Below are 21,373 nucleotides of genomic sequence, written 5' to 3' on the forward strand. Positions count from 1 at the left end.
ACCCAGTAACTTGACTCGACCCAAAATCCAACTCGATAATTACTCAACTTGATCCGAAACTCGACTAGTACAAATATATTTAAAAAAAAAAAAATCAAATAAAACATTTTAGATATGGGATGTTGTGTAGCTGATGGCGAGGCGGCAATTCTAGCAAGTGAATCTAGGTTTTGAGTTGTGATTTTAGCCCATGGATACTCAATGCACCCGACCTGACTCAGTACTTGTGACTATGTTAGACTCGATCTGAATTAGTCCAGGCCAGACCCGAACTCGGATCGAGTCAGGCATGCTGGACTCAGTACTGAGTCAGGTCAAGTTCCGGTCAAACCTATTTCAAAACCAAATCCAGTCGATTCAGCCCTAACTTGGTCCGACTCGACTCAATGCTCAGCTCTAACTTCAATCAGAAGGTAAGGTGAAGTTATTAACCATTTTCCTAACATATTTATTAATCTATGGTGACGCTGGTTGGGGGCACGATAAACCCTAACATGAGTTGCTCGACACAAAAGCAATTTCAGATGGAATCATATAATGCAATAAGAAAAGAAAAAGTCAAGTAACCATAGAGAACACAAATTATACATAAAAATAATAATAATAATAATTAGAGAGAGAGAGAGAGACTCTTACACAATAAAACCATGACACCAATCGACAAGCAATTCACTATGAATAGAAAGTTACAAGAGATTGGTTAAGTTATTGATTTGAAAACCCTATTTTTTTTCCCTCTTAAAACCTTTAGCTCAGAAGCTCTCTCGATTTCATTCACCCTAATCCCATATTAAGTCGGTTTATATGACTCCCATATAGAATTAGAAACAAAATCGTACATTTATGCATTCCACTTGGTTGCACTTCAGTCGATCAAGACATCAACAGAAACTATCAGTCAACCGAAACAAAGGTTGGTCTACTGAAAACATCATAGCATGCTTCAATTTACCACTAAATTTCTCAATGAACCGAATATCACTGCACCAAATTAAAAGCACTCTATCAACAAGGTACATCTTTTTTACCCCATTATTTTAATGCAACATTTTAAGGATGGTGTACTCAATAATAGTTATATGCTCTTTTGGGAATTTAGAAAAGATTCTTAAATTATGTCACATCTCATCATATCTATGGGTGAAATCATCACCCATATCCAATCTCATAACTTTAATATTTCAGTCAAATTAATTTTTACCTTCAACTTTATATCTCCAAAATAAATAGACCATCGAATGTTCATTAAGATTGGGCCAAATGCATGCCAGATTCAATCACCCAAGACATAGAAATTAGTCTCACTTTCAACATCATGGATCTCTACCTATGTAATAGTGATCCACAACAATCCCCATTACATACATATTTTTGTTGCAAAATAGATGTCTTAAATCTTGTTCACCGCGCTGCTCGACCAATTGAGGAACTAGATCGACTAGTCAAAGGTCCCTTCGACTGGTCGAAGTTAGCTCGACTCGAAGTCTAGCGACGGTGTATTTGAAAATTCTGAGATGTTCGACCAGTTGAGGAATAGGCTTAACCAGTCGAAGCCCAGGCTCGACCAGTCGAGGGTTATGTAGACGGTGCGCGGTTTGTGAGCGGATTGCGTAAATTTAATGTGGTTTCTAGGAGGTGCGTAAATGGGGTTTTCTCATCTATAAATAGGAGTCTCTAAGGCCACTCTAAGGCATGCTAAGGCTTTTTAAAGGTATTTCAAGGTTCCTAAAAGGGTTTTAGGGTTTCTAAAGGGTGTAGCAAGGGTGAGATTAAACGTTGTTCGAATCAGGTAAGTCTTTTCTCTTTATAATTTCTATTTTCGTAGTGAAATTCTGTCGCTTTGTGCCATGGTTTTTTCCCGCAAGGGCTTTCTACATTAAATCTTTGTGTTCCCTTATAATTGCTTCGTGCTCTTGGATTACTATCCTAGATCTGTATCTGTGTGATTCCACGGCATAAATCCCAACAAGTGGTATTAAAGTAATCGTTGGAGCACAGATCTGAATCTGAGAGATAAATAATAATGGTAAGCACAAGGTATGATATTGAGAAGTACTCAGGAAAAAATAACTTTAAGTTATGGAATATCAAGATGATCGGTTCTGTAATCAAGCAAGGCAAAGATGGTGCTCTTGAGGAGCGAAAATCTACTATGACTAATAATGATTGAAATACTCTTGATAAGAAGGCTTTATCATCGATCCATTTATGTCTCACGGATGAGGTTCTCTATAATGTCATGAGGGAGAAAATTATGGCTAAGTTATGAGCGAAGTTAGAGGATGTATATACGAAAAAATTCTTTAAAAATCGCCTACACTTGAAGCGGCAGTGATATAACTTCAAGATGGTAGAGGGTGGAGATCTGGAGGCTCACATCAGCAACTTTAATAAATTAGTTTGCAAATTGCTGAATATGGAGGAAGTGATGAAAGATGAAGAACAAGCATGTATGTTGCTGAATTCTCTTTCGGCATTGTATGAGTCATTCAAGGACACAATGTGCACCACGAATAAAACCCTAAGTGTCAAAACCGTTATCTCAGCCCTTCAAGGGAAGCCATGAGAAAGCTTAACGACGACATAGGGACATCTTCTGATACACTGATTATGAGGGACAAGATTTTTGAGCAAGGTATATGATCTTCAGAGTCAAGATCTAGGTCCATGGGCAAAGGCAAAGGTAAGTTAAAGTGCTGGAATTGTGGGATGGGAAGACATGTGAAGAAGGATTGTACAAATCCTAAATCTAAGAGAGAAGATTCTCAAGCTTCATACAAGAAGGCCAATGCTGAACTGTCGGATAGATCGAGTGGATGTGATAGTGATATTTTGTCTGTGCCTACGATCAGACACTTTTACGATGATCGTAAGGGCGAGTAGATTCTATATACAAGGGTGTCCTTTTACATGACTCCTCATCGGAGTTGGTTCACCAGCTACAGGGAGTGCAATGGTGGACAGGTATTTATGGGCAATGATAGTACTTATAATGTTGTGGTTGTTGGTACGGTGTGTATTAAGATGTTTGATGGGACAGATCGTACCCTGATTGGGGTGAGGCACGTTCCTGACATGAAAAAGAATCTGATTTTTCTTAGTGTACTTGAGGCAATAGGCTGCAAGTTCACAAGTATTGATGGTGCTCTTAAAGTATCTAAGGGAACACGGGTAATCATGAAAGCGCAACGACTCGATAATGTTTACAGGTTGATCGGGAGCACTTCAAAAAGTGGAACTACAGTGGCTGTGGCGGATTCCACATCTGCACATGTGTGACATGTTAGTCATGGTCACATGAGCGGGCAGGGCATGAAGGCTGATACGCATAGAGAAGGATACAGAGTAGGTGGAGCAGCCACCTGTGAGAAGAATCACATAGCATAATCGCAAGATATCGGCGAGGTACATGGACGACTCCAATATCGCAGGGGATCCATCTTCTATTCAGATGGCTCTAGGTGAGCCTGGTGCTAAAAAGTGAAAGGTAACTATGAGCAATGTGATTGACTTATTATACCAAACCGACACATGGGAGCTGGTAGAGCTTCCAGTGGGCCGGGAAGCGGTTGGATACATGTAAATTTTCAGGATAATACAGAATAGATACAGAGCGAGGTTGGTAGCAAAGGGTTATGCTCAGAGAAAATAGATCAACTTCTCAGAGATATTCACATCGACGGTATAGCAGGTGTCTATTAGATTCATGATTAACGCTAGTTGACCAATGCAATCTTGAGCTAGAAAAGATGGATGAAGAGTCTGCACTTCTGCAAGGGAAATTGAAAGAAAAGATCTACATGAAGCAACCAGAGCGGTTCGAAGTTTAAAGGGGCTAAGAAAAAAGTTTGCAGGAGGTCGTGGTACGACCTGTCGCCTAAGTAGTGGTTTGATTCTTTCATGGTGAGTCAATAATTGTATGCTGATAACATGTAAATCGCCAATTATGACATGTCTAAAAATAATGTACTAAATATTCGGTTAAGTGGGACATTTAGGATAAATGATTGGGGGCTGCAAAGATGGTTCTCAACATTGAGACTGAAACAGGAGCAAGTTTTTTGGTAATCACAAGTAGAATACCTTATATAGGTATTGATCAAGGATGTGATGGACCAAGCAAAGCCAGAGAGCGTTCCCTACGCGTCTCTCCCTAAGTTTTCCTCAGGACATATCCCAAAACAGATGAGCAAAAGCATGATATGTCTCATAGGCCTTATTCGAATACAATTGGCAGTGCATACCATGGTCTATATTAGACCGATTATTTCACAGGCAATCGGTGTCGTGAACAGATATCCCGGCAAGAAACATTAGATGACAGTGAGATGGTTACTTCGATACATTCGAAGTAATAAGACTACACCTTTACTTTTGGGAAGATAGGGACAAAGTTGGTATGGTATGTGAATTTAGATTACGCAGACAGTGTAAATTTCAGAAAGTCGACTTCAGGTTACTCGTTTATACCAGCAGGTGGAGCAATTAGTTGGATGTCCATGCTATCCGAAAGGTGCTTGAGGAATGAGGTATAACTCTGAAGAAGATTTACACCAGCGCGAATCCGGAAGACATGATCACCAAAGTCGTTCCCATGGAGAAGTTCAAGTTCTATGCAACTTCTCTAGGCTTGGTGATGGCGTAAAAGGGAAGACGGAGTGTGCACGAGAAGCGTTGATTGAAGATATGATGTGATGTAGATATAAGAGAAGAAGTCAATAAGCTACACGGTTAAAGATTGGAGACATAGTGGAGATTGTTGTAAAACAGATGTCTTAAATTTTATTCACCGCGCTGCTCGACCAGTCAAGGGACTGGCTCGACTAGTCAAAGGTCCCTTCGACTGATCGAAGCCAGCTCGACTCGAAGTCCAGCGACGGTGTATTTGAAAATTCTGGAATGCTCGACCAGTTGAGGGATAGGCTAAACCAGCCGAAGGGGTCCTTCAACCAGTCGAGGGTTACGTAAACAGTGTGCGGTTTGTGCACGGACTGCGTAAATTTGATGTGGTTTCTAGGGAAGTGTGTAAGTGGGGTTTCCCCATCTATAAATAGGAGTCCCTAGGGCCATTCTAAGGCATGCTAACGCTTTTTAAAAGTATTCCAAGGATCTTTAAAGGGGTTTTAGAGTTTTTAAAGGGTGTAGCAAGGGTGAGATTCAAGGTTGTTTGAATCGGGTAAGTCTTTTCTCTTTGTAATTTATATTTTCATAGTAGAATTTTATCGCTTTATGCCATAGTTTTTTTCCACGTTAAATCTTTGTGTTCTCTTATGATTGCTTAGTGCTCTTGGATTGCTATCCTAGATCTGTATCTGTGTGATTCTGCAGTACAAATCCCAACAGTTTTATCCAAGCTGCCCATCCATTTTAATTGATCATTTTAGGGCCTAAGCGTAAAAAAAAGGCAAATCGAAGGCTCAAGTGAACCACACCACAAGAAGCAGTTGTGACAATGATCCCCACCATTGAAATCTTCCTAAGACCCACCATGATATTTTTTTACCATCAAACCTATTCATAAGGTCACATATACTATACGTGTATGAAGGGAAACATAAATATAAGATCGATCGAGAACTTGGTTCTCAAGATGTTTTCAACAGTAGTCGTTCAATCCCCAGTTTCGTGTGATGCGGTCCATTCTATCATTTTCGAGCTCAAAATCTAAAGTGATTTTTCATAATAGATTAACAGCAGATGAAACAAATACATCATGGTGGGCCCACAAAGCCCATGATAGAACCGCCCGTCTCTAGCTAGGTCCGCATAGGGTGCGGATTGCGTCCTACCCCGCCCCCCTGAGTGTTGAGTGGGCCACCGTGATGTATAGGTCTTATCCACACCATCCATTTTTTTTTTTTTCGTATCATTATACTGTACAAGCCCAGTCAGATCCAAGGCTGCTCAAGTAGACTTCACAATGGGGATTGAACTCTCACCGTTGAAAACTTCTTATGGGCCACACAAGTTTTGGATGAAGCTAATATTTGTGTTTTCTCTTCACCCAGGTCTATGTAACTTCATGAATAGGTTGAATGGAAAATAAACATTACGGTGGGCCCTAAAAAAAATCAACGATGAGAATCATTATCACCACTAGTTCCTATGATGTGGTCCACTTGAGCCTTTGATCTATCTCATTTTTGGGCTCATATCTTAAAATGATCCGAAAAAATGGATGAGCGGTGTGGATAAGACGCATACATCACGGTGTCCACTCAAAGCTCCTACCCGTTCCCAACTGGTGCAAAGTGCCACCCACGTGGCTGCCACCCATGAAGAGCTCGACGGACGCGGATTTCATGCAAAAGGATTTCTCAAAATTAACTCATGAAAAGATCTTGTGGCCCACTTAAGTTTTGGATCCACTTCAATTTTGGTCGCATGCTCCTAAATGATCTCTAAAAACGGATGGATGGGGTCGATTTCTCAAAACCATCTAAATGGTTCCTATGAAAGCTGCCTCCATTGCAAATCAGGTACAGCTCCAGCCAAACCCAAGACGGTGCGGCCCTTACCGTGGGGCCTACTTTAATCTATTTATTCTATATCCACTCTGTCCATCCATTTTGAGAGATCATTTTAGTGCATAATTCTGAAAACGAAGTAGATAAAAGTCTCAAGTGGACTATGACATAGAAAACAGTGGTGATTGATTAAAAACTTATAATGAGCCATAAAAGTTTTGGATCATTTTTTATTTTTATTTTTTACCTTGCATCCATATTTAAGTGATCTTATCAACAGCTTGATTGCAAATAAACATTAAGGTGGTCCCTAGGAAATTTCTAATGGTGGAATGTTTAATCACTATTGTTTTCTATGGTGTGGTGCACCTAAGATTTATATCTGATTTATCTTTGGTGTAAGACTCTAAACTAATCTAAAAAAATAGATGGACGGCATCGATATGGAATACGTACGTCAAAGTGGGCCCCACAGTAAGTGCCGCACTGTCCTTGATGAGGCCGGGGCCGCACCTATTGCGGTTATTTCCAAGGGAGTCAAGATAATGGCCGCTAGCTTTGCTTAAAAGTGGTATTACAGTGCAATACATCGAGACTGTATCTAATTGGATCTAAGCCGCTGCTTTTTACCCAAGCTGTTGATCTGAGAAAACACAATGCTGAAGTTGGCTGCCTTGCAAATGTTCAAATAGAGAAATCTTATACTTCCGTATGAATGGCCCACAAAGCAACAATCAAGGTGATGGTCCATATTCATTAAAAATAATTTAAAATAAAATCTCTTCCTTATTCAAATTGAAAATTTCCTTATTGTTATCCTCCATCTACGGTAAGACCAATCTTTTGAACGGTTTAGATCATTAAATAGGGCCACAGATCCAACTAAAATGATCCAGACTAATCGTATTTTAATACATTGAGATGTACTGGAGAAAACATAAATTTCAACTACATGCCAAAATTCCCTCTCGTATCACTCCGATGTAAGAAAACGACGTACAAACAAGAACGGTCCACCTCCGATGGTTGCGGGGAAGAGATTCAATACCTCTGGAGACACGAAACTTTAATGCTCCCACACGTATATTTTTAACTTTCCACACGTTTCCAATGATCCAAACCATGTAAAACACATAATTCACAGTAATCTGTATACTCACTTAAAATTCCCTTGATCCGACAATATTAACCGTCCATTACTGACTTTGATTTCTGTGTCCAACTCTACAACACTGTCTAGAAATTTTAGGATCATCCAATCACTTTTACTATTCTTATGCTTATTATATACTGGCCTATTGAATGAACGGTTCCGATCTTTTGGATATATAAGAATTATGTGGAAATAAGATGCGTGTACGGTACTCCCCTGCGTACCATGAGATTCGCATGGGAGATCCCGACCCCACCCGCACCAAACCGTCTTCCCAAGAAAACGGAAGGAAGCGAATCCATCACCCACCAAATAATAGGAGCGAGCCCTGTTAATGCTACTCGCGAGAGTAGGTTTCAAATCCTACTCTCCTCACTTGTCCAACGTGGCACATGAAACAAGATCCAAGCCGTTCGTCATGCGAGCCCAGCTTGCATCAACCATAGGGAAAAATTAGGCATGTTTAGTCATCAAGTGGACCGCGAGTGTACTTCAAGACAACCTTTCAACCGACAGGGTTTGGTTGGTGACCCACACCAGCCAGCTACCTAGTGTCACGGCTCCGTGGTCCCACCATAATGTATATATTTTATCAATGCCGTCCATCTATTTTTCCATCTCATTTTAGGGCATTAACCGAAAAAATAGAGAGATCCAAAGTGTAGGTGGACCACACAGTAAAAATTGAAAATTGAACATTAATCATGTAAAACTTCCTGGGGCCTACTACAGTATTTATTTGCTATCTAACCCGTTCATAAAGTCAGGTAGCCCTATGTGAAGGGAAAACAAATATCAGACTGATCCAAAACTTATGTGGCCCTCAAGAAATTTTCAACACTAAGCACTCAATCTGTAATATTTTCTGTAGTGTGGCCCACTTAAGCATTAGATCTACCTTATTTTTTCGAACATACCCTCAAATGATAAGACAAAATGAATGAATGGCATGGATAAAACAAATACATCATAATGGGGTTTAAAGAACTTTGACACCCGCCACCTTGATGGCACTGGGGTCACCAACCAAAACGCGTGTCCTTTCAACGTCTATTTCACCCTTGTTGTGTTGAATTGGCAAAGTCAGGCGGCTACATGCATTCACATTCCATTCATCCTGTGAGATCATTTCAGGACATGCTTACAAAAATACGGTATCCAAAGCCCAAGTAGAGCATGTTGTAGACGACACAATAGCACCTGTAGTTGAAATCTTCTTATGACCCACCACGCTGTTTATTTGTTATTTAAACGGTTCATGAGGTTCATGAGGTACACAAATTTAGATGAGGGGAAACACAAATGCGAGCATAATGCAAAGCTTTTGGGCCCTGAGAATTTTTCAATGGTAGGCATTAAATCCCCATCACTTTTTGTGGTGTCGTAGTTTTGGATCTACTTCGTTTTTATGCTCATGTCCTAAAATGAACCTAAAAAGTAAAAAGACAATGTGAAAATAACACGTACATCATATTAGACTCACATAACTTTGCCACATCAGCATATCACTTAAGTCACCCAATCTACGTTGGGTGGTGACTCTGCCACCGGCGAACATAGTGGTGGTAGGATTCTGTAGGGCCCATCATAATGTATATGTTTTATCCATCCATTTCTTTTTCAATTCATCTTAAGCCATGAGTCCAAAATTAAGTATATCCAAAGCTCAATAGGACCACACCACAAAAAGCAATTGAAATTAAATGACTACAGCTAAAAACTTCCAAGAGACTACTAAGCTTTGGGTCCAACTAATATTTGTTGGGGATTTGCGCTGCGGAATCACACAGATCTAGATCTAGGATAGTAATCCAATGGCACCAAGAAAATACAAAAGAACACAACGATTTAACGTGGAAAACCCTTGCGGAAAAAAACCACAGCACAAAGCAATAGAAATCCACTATGAAATAGAAATTACAAGAGAGAGGACTTACCCGATCCGAACAATCTCGAATCTCACCCTTGTTACACCCTTTAGAAACTCTAAAATTCTTTTAGGAACCCTTGAGACCCCTTTAGAAAGCCTTAAAATACATTAGAATAGCCCTATGGGCCCCTATTTATAGTTTAGGAAACTCCACTTACTCACCTAGTTTAGAAAGTTCTGGAAACAACATTTAATTTACGCAGTCCGCACGTGGGCTATATAACCCTCAACTAGTCGATCCAGGGCTTTGACTGGTCGAGGGACCCCTTCGACCGATCAAGCCTGACCCTCAACTGGTCGAGCGGCCCGGACACCAAAAATATAGCTTGCTGGGCTTCGAGTTGAGCGAGCTTTAACCGATCGAGCAACGCAGAGATGTTCAGATTTAAGACATCTGACAACAATCTCCACCATGTCTTCAATCTTCAACCGTGTAGCTTTTTGTCATCTTCTCTTATCTTTGCATCGCATCATAACTTCAATCAACGCTTCTCGTGCACACTCCATCCTTCTTTTACGCCATCGCCAAGCCCATAGAAGTTGTACAGAACTTGAACTTCTCTATAAGAACAACCTTGGTGAGCATGTCTGCTAGATTCATGCTGGTGTGAATCTTCTCCAGTGTTATGCTTCCTTCCTTAAGCACTTGTCAGATAAAGTAGTGACGAACATCAATGTGTTTAGTACGTGAGTGATAAACAGAATTTTTAGACAAATAAATAGCGCTCTCGCTATCACAGTTAACCGACATGGCATCCTACTAAAGTTCCAACTGATTTATCATACCTCTAAGCCAAACACCTTCTTTAAACGCTTCTGTCACTATCATATATTCTGCTTCAGTCTTAAAAAGAACTACCACTGATTGAAGCTTCGACATCCAACTAATTGTTTCACCTGCTAGTACAAACGAGTATCCTGAAGTAGACTTCCTGGAATCCACACTACCTATGTAGTCGAAATCCACATACCCTACCAACTTTGTCCCTGTCTTCTCAAAAGTTAAGACGTAATCTTTCATACCTCGAATGTATCGAAGTAGTCATTTCACCACCTCCCAATGTTGCTTGTCGGGGTGTATCTATTCACAACACCAATTGCTTGTGAAATATCTGGTCTCATACAGACCATGACAGACATTAATTTACCAACCGCATTTGAATAAGGCATATGAGACATAACCTGTTTTTTCTCATTTGATTTAGGATATTATTCTGAGGAAAGCTTGAAGTGAGCAGCGTGGGAAACGCTCACCGACTTTGCTTGGTCCATCCCATACTTGATCAACACTTTTTCAAGGTATTCTGTCTGTGATAACCAAAGCCTGCTCTTCTTCCTATCGCTATGAATATTTATGCCGAGAATCCTCTTTGCAACCCCTAGATCTTTCATCTCGAATGTCCCTAATAACTGAGTCTTCAGTACGTTGATTTCAGACATATCATGACAGGCGATCAACATATCATCAACATACAATGTTAGGATAATGAATTTTTCATAACTCGGTGTCTTTTAATAGACACAGTGATCGTATTCACTCCGAGTAAATTTCTGACTCAACATAAAATAATCAAATTTTTTATACCACTATTTAGGCGACTGTTTCAGGCTGTACAACAACCTCATTAACCTACAAACTTTTTTCTCTGCCCCTTTAATTTTGTAGTCCTCTAGTTGCTTCATATAGATCTGCTCTTCCAACTCTCCGTGCAGGAATGCAGTTTTAACATCCATCTATTCCAACTCGAGATTGTATTGGGCAACCAACGCCAATACAAATCTGATAAACACATGCTTAACCACCAGTACGAATATCTTTGTGTAGTCGATTCCTTCTCTCTGAGCATAACTCTTCGCTACCAACCTTGCTTTGTATTTATCCTATTTCCTTTTGAATTACCACTTCTTTTCGGCTTACACGAAACTCTACCAACTCCCATGTGTGATTTTTGTGCAACGAGTCCATCTCATCTTCCATAGCCACCTTCTACTTTTCTTCATCAGGCTCATTAAGAGTCTCCTGAATAGTAGACGGGTCCCCCTCATCTGTAATGAGGGCATATGTAATATTAGATTCGTCCATGTATCTTGCTGGTAATCTGTGATCACGCGGTAGGTTCATTCTCATAGGTGGCTACTACACCTGATCATGTATCTTTGTCTTTACATCTGTTTCTGCCTGAGTATTATCTGTGCCAATTTGGACATCTACGATTAACCTTTCTAGTTCCTCTTACTCCTCTTGATCATTCTTGCGGAATAGAGTGCTTTTATCAAATCTAACGTCACAGCTAGTGATGACCTTGCGTGTGACCTTGTCGAATAACCTGTAACCTTTCACACAAATGTCATAACCAACAAAGATGTACTTTTTGGCTTTATGGTATAACTTATCTCTCTCAACTGATGGTACATAGAGTAAGCATCACAACCAAATATGCGTATATCTGAGTAGTCGATTTTCTGACCATTGCATACTTCCTCTAGGATTTTACATTCAATTACCATTGAAAGAGACCTGTTCACCAAATAACAAGTCATGTTAATGGCCTCAGTCGATAAGTCCTTGCCCAACGCATTATTACTTAATATGCATCTGGCCCTCTCTAGAAGAGTCCGATTCATTCGCTTAGCCATACCGTTTTGCTTAGGCGTGTAACGTATTGTGTTATGCCTGACGATCCCTTCATCCTTGCAATAATCATTAAACTCAATGGAAGTAAATTTTCCACCATTGTCAGTCCTTAAAACCTTTAATTTTCACCCTGACTGTTTTTCTGCCATTGTCTTTCATTGTTTAAATATGGTAAAAACTTTAGATTTACGTTTCATGAAGTAAATCCAAACTTTCTTGGAGTAGTCGTCGATGAATGAAACAAACCATGACGACCCCAAAATGAAAACTTCTGGTGATGGCCCCCATACGTCAGAGTGCACATAATCAAACACTCCATTACATACATGTTTTTCAGATTTAAAAGATAATCTAGATTGTTTACCATATATACAATGCTCGCATATATTTAAATCATAATTTTTAAAAACTGAAATCAAACATCGATCAAAAAGTATCTTCATGCCCCACTCGCTCATGAGGCCCAGACGAGCATGTCACATATGTAGAAACGTAGAGTCTGCAATAACTATTGCCGCTCCATCTGCTGAAGTGCTCCCAATCAACTTGTAAAGGTTTCCGTACATTTGCCCTCTCATAACCACGAGTGCCCCTTTTGAAACTTTAAGGACACCATCAATACCGGTAAACTTACACCCTGTAGCCTCGAGTGCATCGAGAGAAATCAGACTTTTCTTCATATTAGGAACATGCCTGACGTCAGTCAGGGTACACTCCATCTCATCAAACATCTTGATGCTCACTGTACCAATAGTCATAACATTACAGACATTGTCATTGCCCATAAAAACCTGTCCACCATCGCATTCCTTATAACTGGCAAACCAACTCTGATGAGGAGTTATGTGATATAATGCCCCTGTGTCAAGTATCCACTCGTCTTTATGATTGTTATGTATGTGACAAATCATAGAAACAGACAGAACATCACCACCACTTATTTCTTCATCAGATGTGATAATTTCCCTCCTTTCAAGAAGCTACTAAATTTTTTTTCTTTGCTTTAGGATTTCTACAATCCTTCTTCATGTGTCCAGACAACCCACAGTTCCAACACTTTAATTTTCCTTTGCCCTTGCCCTTGGATTTGGATCTAGGCTTCAAAAATCCTGTACCTCACTCAGAATCTTTGTCCCTCGTAATCAGTACATCGGAAGATGCCCCATGTCGCCTTTTAGCTTTCACATAACCTTCCTTTGGAGGGCTGAGATAATAGTGTCGACACTTAGGATTTTATTTGCGGTGCACATTGTGTCCCTGAATGACTCATACGATGCAGGAAAAGAATTTAACAATATACATATCTGTTCCTCATATTTGACATTTCCTCTATATCCAGCAATTTGCACATTAATTTATTAAAGTTGTTAATGTATGCCTCTAGATCTCCACCATCTGTCATCTCAAAGATATAACACTGTAGTTTCAAGTGTAAGCGATTTTCAGATGACTTCTTGGCATAGATGTTCTCTAACTTCGCCCACAAACTAGCCGCAATTTTCTCCCCCAAAACATTATAAAGAACCTCATTCGTGAGACATAAACAAATAGATGCTAAAACATTACTATCAAGATTTTCTCATTCATCATCTTTCATGGTAGATTTTCACTCTTGAAAAGCCTTAATCTCGCCTTGCTTGGTTAATAGGCTAATCATCTTAACCTTCCATAACTCAAAATTATTTTTGTCTGAGTACTTCAAAATATCAAACTTGTCGTTTCCCATTATTACTAATCCTGTAGATTCAAATCTATGCCCCAACAATTGCTCTAAGACCACTTGTTGGGGATTTGCACTACGGAATCACACAGATCTAGATTTAGGATAGCAATCCAATGGCACCAAGCAAACATAAGAGAACATAATGATTTAACGTGGAAAACCCTTGCGGGAAAAAACTATAGCACAAAGCAACAGAAATTCACTATGAAATACAAATTACAAGAGAGAGGACTTACCCAATTCGAACAATCTTGAATCTCACCCTTGCTATACCCTTTGAAAACCCTAAAATCCTTTTAGGAACCCTTGGAACCCCTTTTGAAAGCCTTAGAATACGTTAGAATAACCCTAGGGACCCCTATTTATAGTTTAGGAAACTCCACTTACACACCTAGTTTAGAAAATTTTGAAAACCGCATCAAATTTACGCAGTCCGCGTGTGGGCTGCGTAACGCTCGACTAGTTGAGTCAGGGCTTCGACTGGTCAAGGGACCCCTTCGACCGGTTAAGCCTGACCCTCGACTGGTCGAGCGGCCCAGACACCAAAAAATATAGCTTGCTGGGCTTCGAGTCGAGCGAGCCTCGACCAATCGAATGGACCCTTGACCGGTCGAGCCAGTCACAACTGATCGAGCAGCGCAGAGATGTTCAAATTTCAGACATGTGACAACAATATTTGTGTTTTCATTAGTTTTATGAGGTGACATGATAATATAAACACCATGATGAACCTTAGGAAGGTTTCAACATTGGACGTCATTATCCCATTACGTCCTGTAGTGTGGTCTACTTGAACTTTAATTTCAAGCTCCTGGCTAAAATGAGTGAGAAAACGTGGATAAAACACATACATTGTTGTGGGCCCAAGCCACCACAGATCTGATCCCACATCAATTCTCCTCCAAGGGGCCACATGGTAAGTGATTGCTAGGGGATGCAGATTGCGTCCTACCCTTACCTGGACAGTAATCTGTCCGGGCAAGGCTCTGTGAGGCCCACCGTGATGTAAGTGTTTTATCCACGCTGTTAAATGCTTTTATCAAATCATTTTAAGGTATTATCCTAAAGATGAGTCAAGTCCACATCTCGTGGACCACATCAAAGGAAGTTGCACTAATAATGACACTCGCAGTTGAAATCTTTCTAAGTTTAACGTGATCTTTTTTTACCATCCAACCTATTAATAAGGTTATTTAGATGTGGATGAAGTGAAAACACAAATATCAAGTGAAAACACAAATATCAACTTGATCAAAACTTCTCTAGCTCCCAAGAAGTTTTTAACGGTGGATGTTAAATCCCCATTTTATGGTCCACTTAAGCCTTGTACCTACCCAAGTTTTTGTTCCGTACCTTAAAATAATACGGTAAAAGTGTTGAATGGCGTGGATAAAATATTTACATCACGGTGGGCCCCATAGAGCCTTGCCCTGATTACCATCCTAGCAAGTGTAGGACGCAATCCGCGTCCATCGGTAGGGGTGTGGGGCCCACCATAACTGCGTTATATCAAATGCCTCTAATGGGCAAAAAAGTTGTAGATATGGCTGATATTTGTTTTTCCACTTCATCTAGGTGCGAGTCATATAAAGAACGGATGGGATGGCGTGTAAACATCACGGTGGGACCCAGAAAGGTTTCAAAAGTTGGTGTTTGAATTCCATGGATACCTTGGAGGGGTGGATCCAAAGAACTAAGAGCTGGGTTCTGCTCATTTTAGGACATGAGCCAACCACATACAAATGTCACATGGACCACACCACAGGAAGGAGTGATGATTAAACCTCCATCAAAAACTTCCAAGAACCCCTTTAATGTTTATTTTCCATCCAACCTGTCAATAAGATCACAGAGACCTGGATGAACGGAAAACACAAATTTCAGCTTGATCCAACAGTTTTGTGGCCCACAAGAAGTTTTTAATGGTGGGCATTCAATCACCACCGTTTCCTGTGGCATGGTCCACATTCATTTAGATCTGCTTCATTTTTGGACTAATCTCATGGAATGAGCTGAAAAAACCGATGGACGGCATAGATATAAAACACGTGCATTAAGGTGGGCCCCACAGCCACAGATCCACCTAGCTTGGTGGCTCCACGGCTCCACCGAATCCGCGTACGGAAGTTTCCTGTGATGTGCCGCAACATTTAGTAAAATGAGCTAGCTACTCGCTTTTGCGAGTAGCTCTTGCGAAACGGACGGACCCAGCGGATATAACGGAGACATCACGGTCGGCCGGGCGAGGAAGTCGCTTTTGCAGCTCGCGAGTAGCTTTTGCGATTCTAGAAGAAAGAAAAACACCGAAAGAAAAAAAGACATCTAAAAAAAACAAACATAAAACATTTTCTTACCGTTTCCATCTCTCTCTATTCCTTCAATTCAACCAAACTATTTTCATCAAAAAACACTCAAAATTCAAAGAAATAAACCATTTTCATCAAAATCCAAATTTGCAGTCTCAAAGTTCTTTATTAAAGTAAAGAATTCAATAAAATTCTCATCTTTCAAAAAAAAAAAATTTAAAATTAACATAATGACAAATAGAAAAAAAAAATCATTTCTCTCGAATCCAAAATTTTCAAATTCTCAGTTCTGTTTTTTTTTTTAATAAATCCCCAAGTTGAATTAAAATAAAGAAAAATAGAAAAAAAAATATTTTTTCCGGTCTTACCCTTTGTATTTAATCCTTCTCTCCAAGTCTCTCTCTCTCTCTCACATCGCGTGAAAATTCTCAATTAAAAAAAAAAAAAGAAGAAGAAAAGAATCCCGGTCAAATCCTCGTGAGGCAATTGGGGTTTTTCCAAGAAGGCCCACATGCTTCCCTTCCTCCAATCACATTGAAGCATTCACTAGAAAAAAGAACAAAGAACCCTTCAAAGCCTGCCTTCTCCAAGTCATATCCCACCATTGTCTCTGTCTCCCAGATCAGATCTAGAATTTCTCCTCTATTTGGGATTCCAAGATCTAAAAGAGATCCAGAAAGGTTTCTGTACATCTCTTTCTGTTATTGCAGGAAGAGAAAGGAGAAGATGGGTGTAGAGAATGGGAATGGAGATGGGAATGGCTTCTCCAAGCTTGCTTTGGGAGGGAAAGGAAAATACAGGAGGATGGATATCGAGCTCCCAGAAGAAGGAGAAGGAGGAGAGAATGCCCAACAGCTTCAAAAGAAGAGCATCAACACCAATAAATATGTTTTCGCTTGCGCCGTCTTCGCCTCCCTCAATTCAGTCCTTCTCGGTTATGGTATTCTTCTTCCCCTTTTCTCTTTCTACATTACTCAATTTCCTGGTTTTCTGGAAACAAAATAGGGAAAAAATAAAAATACCCACATCTTCAAATGACCAATCTGCAGTGTAACCGACATTTTCGATCTCTTTCAGGAAATATACAATGTTGAATTGAGTCTGTGGGGGGCAAGATTTTGTTGATCTAAGCCGTCGGGACTGTTGGTGACATGTTGGATTGGGGATACGTCGAAGATCTTCTCTGATTGATGATCGTGACCATCTGATCAGGCTCAATTAATGTAGGCCATATGTTGGAATTGTCCATTGTGTTGGATGGTTTTGATCATCTAATTTGGGTTTTCCATCAAATGCCACCATTATGGCTTTGGTGGCCCAAAGGTGGGCCCCACATATACCAATGCAGGAAAGAAAGAGAAGGAACAATGGTTCTTTCCATGAAGCATCATCTAATACCTTGTTTTTTACTTCCACAGTTGCAAAAGTTGAATTTGTTTGCAGTTCTTATTTACAAGGTATAGATAGGCCTTTGCTGAATTAATATCAAAATTGGCATAGAGATGAAGATACCGGTGATTTGTTGATGGTATTCGTGAAATGGGGAAGACCCATTTGAGGAAAATGCTGGATAAAGCTTGTTTGTGGATTGAATATTGAAATGCACATACAGAAACATGCGATCTTTCACAATGTGTTGATTGTGTTTGTGAAAATGGGAATTACCCAATTCAGGGAAATGACGGATAACAACGTCTGCTATGTAATTGTGGCTTGATTTCCAATTCCAGCCTTCCTACCCAAAACAAATGAGATATGCAATGGCTTCTCTAGTCTGTATATTTTTGTTTTTCATTCCTTTTTGCATGTTCAACATTGAACATTTAATTCATTTTATGAGTGCAAGATCTTGGTTATTTCCTGATGGTATCAATGCAATAGACTATTAAATAGCTCATGTGGCGATTTTGTGCTCTCATTGCCACTCCCAAGCCCTGATAAAGAAGGAGGATTGCGTCAAGTTGGCAGCTGACATGAAACTTTTACCATAACTCTCATCATGAATCCGGATAATGTGACATTCCAAACTCATGCTAGAGGTTCCCTATAAGCAATGTGTTGCATCAAAACGCATCAGAACCCAGGTGCAATGAGAAATAGGCAAGGGTTGGCTAGGGCTTTCCCCAAAAGTGACTCGCAACAACGACTCTATGTTGCTGTGAGAAGTATGGCCCTTCATAGAGTGGAATAGCCGTTCATGTAGCTGACGGTGACCCCATATTGTTGCGATAAGGCTTGGATGATGATGATGGTACAGAAACATCATGTAGCTATGTTTGTAATGCATTTCAGTTTGATACTCAATTGTAGTTGCACGAACCTTCTACCTAATGGCTGCTCCTGCTTTGAAGCATGCTTCAGACTTGCACTTCCGCTTGTGCTCCCTAGCTGTTTATACCTACTCACATTTTGAAACAAACGCTTCCCAACTACTGCACCCAAATCTGTTGCAACTTTACACTTCATGCAACTATATATTCAGTAAATCTCATCTTTCATTACTACAATGTAGCAAGCCTATATACAAAACAAAACCATTTTCTCATTTCCAATTCGCAAAGGTGCTTTTTGGTTTAATTTGTGCTTGCGCGTGCATGTGTGTGCATGTGTGGTTATACATTCTGTTAAAATGGCATAGAAATACAAGATCATGGTGATTTGTTAATGTTATCCATTACTGGGAATACCCACATAGAATGCTTTGAGTTTAATTAATTCAGTTAGAACATACAGTCTTTGATGTATGTGCATTGTCCCAATTCTAGCCTAATGTTCGGATCATTTATCTGCAGATGTTGGTGTTATGAGCGGAGCAATTCTATTCATTCAGGAGGATCTGAAGATAAGCGAGGTACAAGAAGAAGTACTGGTTGGATGTTTGAGCATCGTCTCGCTTTTGGGCAGTTTAGGAGGCGGAAGAACCTCAGATGCCATTGGCAGGAAATGGACCATGGGCTTAGCCGCCATAATTTTTCAAACGGGTGCTGCTATAATGACCTTTGCTCCTTCTTTCCTTGTGTTGATGATCGGCAGGCTTTGTGCCGGTGTGGGGATAGGCTTTGGAGTCATGATTGCACCAGTATACATCGCCGAGATATCACCCGCCATTGACAGAGGAGCCCTCACCTCCTTTCCTGAGATCTTCATAAACATAGGCATCCTTCTTGGATACATCTCCAACTACATGTTTTCAGGCCTTTCGGTACACATAAGCTGGAGGATAATGCTTGCTGTGGGGATTCTACCATCTGTCTTAATTGGGTTTGCTCTATTCATTATCCCAGAGTCGCCGAGGTGGTTGGTGATGCACAACCGGGTTGAAGAAGCCAGATCCGTGCTGCTAAAGATAAATGAGAACGAGGCAGAGGTGGAAGAGCGGCTAGCTGAGATAGAGGAAGCGGCCGGCAATGCAAACCCTGAGAAAAAGCTAGAGGAGAAAGAAGTGTGGCTTGAATTGTTGAGGCCCTCTCCCACGATCCGCCGGATGCTGATAACGGGATTTGGGATCCAATGCTTCCAACAGATCACAGGCATCGATGCGACCGTATATTACAGCCCAACAATATTCAGAGAAGCGGGCATCATGAGCAAGAACGGGCTTCTTGCTGCGACCGTGGCCGTTGGATTTAGCAAGACCATTTTCATCTTGGTCGCGATTTTTCTCATCGACAGAGTGGGGAGAAAGCCACTGCTATATGTGAGCACAATCGGAATGACAGTCTGTTTGTTTGGATTGGCTGCAGCTCTAACTGTCATCGGACATGGAGTGGGATCAAAAGAATTTGGGATTGGGCTCGTGATTTTGGCGGTGTGTGGGAATGTCGCGTTCTTCTCAGTCGGAATAGGCCCAGTGTGCTGGGTCTTGACCACCGAGATCTTTCCTCTAAGGCTCCGGGCCCAGGCATCAGCACTTGGGGCAGTGGGGAATCGAGTGAGCAGTGGCCTGGTTGCCATGTCTTTCCTATCCATGGCCCGCTCCATTTCAGTAGCAGGAACTTTCCTCATCTTTTCTGCGATGTCAGCTCTCTCCGTGGCCTTTGTCTACGTGTTCGTTCCGGAAACAAAAGGGAAGACTCTGGAACAGATAGAGCTGCTATTTCAAAATGGCGGGAGAGAATGGCAAGAAGGTGAAGTCGAACTCGCAGATGTCGAGCATCTGGTGCAGAAGGAATAGCTGTTTGGGTGGTTCTTTCGACGGCTCGAATCTTTCCACAAGAGGCCCTTTAGCTCTATAACCTTCTCCTGATTCGTATTCAAGCTAGACCACTGCATGCATTGCCCTACATTTTTCAAATGGTGTTGACTCATCCACCATACACATACCATTCATTCATGCCAGTTACACCAGCCAAATCATGGGTCCCACCATAGATGGAGCATGTCCCACAAATTTATGCTTATCGGATTATTCCAACTGTCCAATCAGTAACCATTAAATGGACAGTTAGAAAGGGAAAAGGTCAGCAGTCCAAATTCAATGGCCAATACCAGATGTTTGAGATCGTCTAATTAGTGATACTGTCAATTTACGGTCCGCCCACAATGGGGCCTGTGAATAGAATCACATGTATGGCAGATGATCACCAGCATCTAAGAAAAATGGTGGGAAAGCACAGTAGTCTAGCTCTGAGGATTCTGCCAAGACTAAATCAGGAGAGAAGGAGGTATGTTTCCTGTGTTTGGAGTTCTTCTCCAAAATAAGTACTGCTAAGTTCTCATTGTGTATAGTATTAGTATTAGATTCTACCGTTGGTGAGATTTATAAGACAGAACCGGCATTTATTCCATTTATATATTTTAAAAAAAAAGGAGGTGAATAAACAGTCTGAAATTCAAATTATAGTTTGTTATTTTCTCAGGGAGCATATATGATATTTTTCAGGTCTTGACCTCTATTTTCTGAATTTGTGTTTTGATCTCAATTAGTAAATTAAATAGAACTTTTAGATGGATTGTTCTTTCTTCAGGTATATAGTCATAATCCAACTGTTCTTTCTTCAGAGGTATATAGTCATAATCCAACTGTTCTTTTTCTGTTTCTTCCCTTCTTCTGAATACTATCAGGGCCTGTTCTCATTTTGGTTAATCGTAAATAATCCTCGCAACCAAACAATTTGAATAATCTCATCATCATCATCTAAGCCTTATCCCAATTAATG

General features: G+C 40.5%; 1 protein-coding gene across 1 annotated transcript; it reads left to right on the top strand.

Moving 5' to 3' along the window:
- The first annotated feature begins 16,642 nt into the window (after positions 1-16,642).
- LOC131226261 (probable polyol transporter 4) lies at positions 16,643-21,162 on the top strand. The gene is made up of 2 exons (XM_058222049.1): positions 16,643-17,154; positions 19,007-21,162. Exons 1-2 carry the CDS (start codon positions 16,941-16,943, stop codon positions 20,386-20,388), a joined length of 1,596 nt encoding a protein of 531 aa, XP_058078032.1. The 5' UTR covers positions 16,643-16,940; the 3' UTR covers positions 20,389-21,162.
- The last annotated feature ends 211 nt before the right edge of the window (positions 21,163-21,373 follow it).

This window comes from Magnolia sinica, chromosome 14 (assembly GCF_029962835.1).
Source record: "Magnolia sinica isolate HGM2019 chromosome 14, MsV1, whole genome shotgun sequence".
NCBI lineage: Eukaryota > Viridiplantae > Streptophyta > Magnoliopsida > Magnoliales > Magnoliaceae > Magnolia > Magnolia sinica.